Raw genomic sequence first — 1,313 nt, 5'->3', positions numbered from 1 at the left:
GCATATTCTGCAAAACTAGAACAGACTACCGCCGTATTCACAAACATTACTATGAGGTCTCACAGTGCGCGTGGACGCACAGGGTCACACACGAACCAATCACAGAGCTCTGTTCAACGCTGTGCGTTCGATTTGCTGCTTTACTTAAGCAAGCATCGTTTGTGTATACGGGCGATTGACCTTTACGATTAAAGTACCACGATCATTTCAACTAATTTCTCAAAACTTGAAAGATTATTAAGTTACCTACTTCAACTTTGTAGTATGCAAATTTTACAAGTCCATTTAATGCTTAAGTTATGTGTGCTCTGTAGGGTGATATTCAACACATAAAATATTGTCAAGTTTATGTTTATGACAAGCATTTGTAAATATTAAGTTATTTACATAACTGGTTGCATTTCCAAGTACTAATTTGAAGCCCTGAGGCTTATCAATACGCTCAAAACTGTTAATTTGCAGCAAAGTTGTAAGTAAATGTAGGATATTTTGATTAGGATTAGAATAAATAATTAGAGATAAGGGATATGAAAAAAGAGTAATATAATAAAATTTATAAAGGGTTTTATTTTTCGATCATTTTGAGTATACTATGAAATAGCTATTGACACTGTCTACTAAAAGTTGTGATACTTAAAAAAATACAATAAATAGATTCAATTATTTGGTATTTCACCAGGCGTATTTCCCGTAGCCACCGTAGCCGTAGCCGGAGCCGTAGCCGCCGTAGCTACTGTAGGAGATGGGAGAGTAGGAGTGGCCGACGTAGGGGGTGGAGTGAACGTAGCTGACGGGAGCGTAGGACTTGACGATAGGGCTGGAGTGAACGCTGTATTGGGACACAGATGAGATCGCGTGGGCTGGTGCTACGTATTTAACGATGGGAGCAGGTGCTACGTAAGTTTTGGCTACGACGGGAGCGGCGACGTAGGAGTGGGCAGGAGCAACTGCGTAGCCGCCGTAGCCGCCGTAGCCGCCGTAGCCGCCGTAGCCGCCATAGCCACCGTAGCCGCCATAGCCGGAGTAACCGCCATAGAGGTGACCGGCGCGGGTCAGACCCAGCAAGCAAAGAACAGCGAATACCTGGAAATAAATGAATAATGTAGAATAGAACTGAAGTGAGTTTATTTATTTATTGTTGAATCACCTGAATAAATCTTTTAATCTAGTCTGTGATAAATTGCTTACATTGTTCCCGATGAGTAGTGATACATTTTAGGGCATAAATGGAAGATCATTTGGTGGATCTACAAATTGGAACTGTAAGCACTAAAGCTTTTAGTAATAGAGATATTTATCTCAGAAAATAATTG

At 40.8% G+C, this 1,313-nt stretch overlaps 1 protein-coding gene across 1 annotated transcript; it reads right to left on the bottom strand.

Annotated features, from left to right (window-relative positions):
- Positions 1-566: 566 nt before the first annotated feature.
- LOC114354835 (cuticle protein 64-like) lies at positions 567-1,113 on the bottom strand (the record flags this gene model as incomplete). The annotated part of the gene is made up of 1 exon (XM_028307404.1): positions 567-1,113. A coding segment is annotated over one exon (441 nt), but the record flags the coding sequence as incomplete, so codon positions are not given.
- Between the last annotated feature and the right edge of the window lie 200 nt (positions 1,114-1,313).

Source organism: Ostrinia furnacalis, unplaced genomic scaffold (genome assembly GCF_004193835.3).
Source record: "Ostrinia furnacalis isolate ACB-3 unplaced genomic scaffold, ASM419383v2 OfSCF2183, whole genome shotgun sequence".
Classification (NCBI taxonomy): domain Eukaryota; kingdom Metazoa; phylum Arthropoda; class Insecta; order Lepidoptera; family Crambidae; genus Ostrinia; species Ostrinia furnacalis.
The sequence above is the reverse complement of the archived record's forward strand: the minus strand, read 5'-3'. Positions and strand labels throughout refer to the sequence as shown.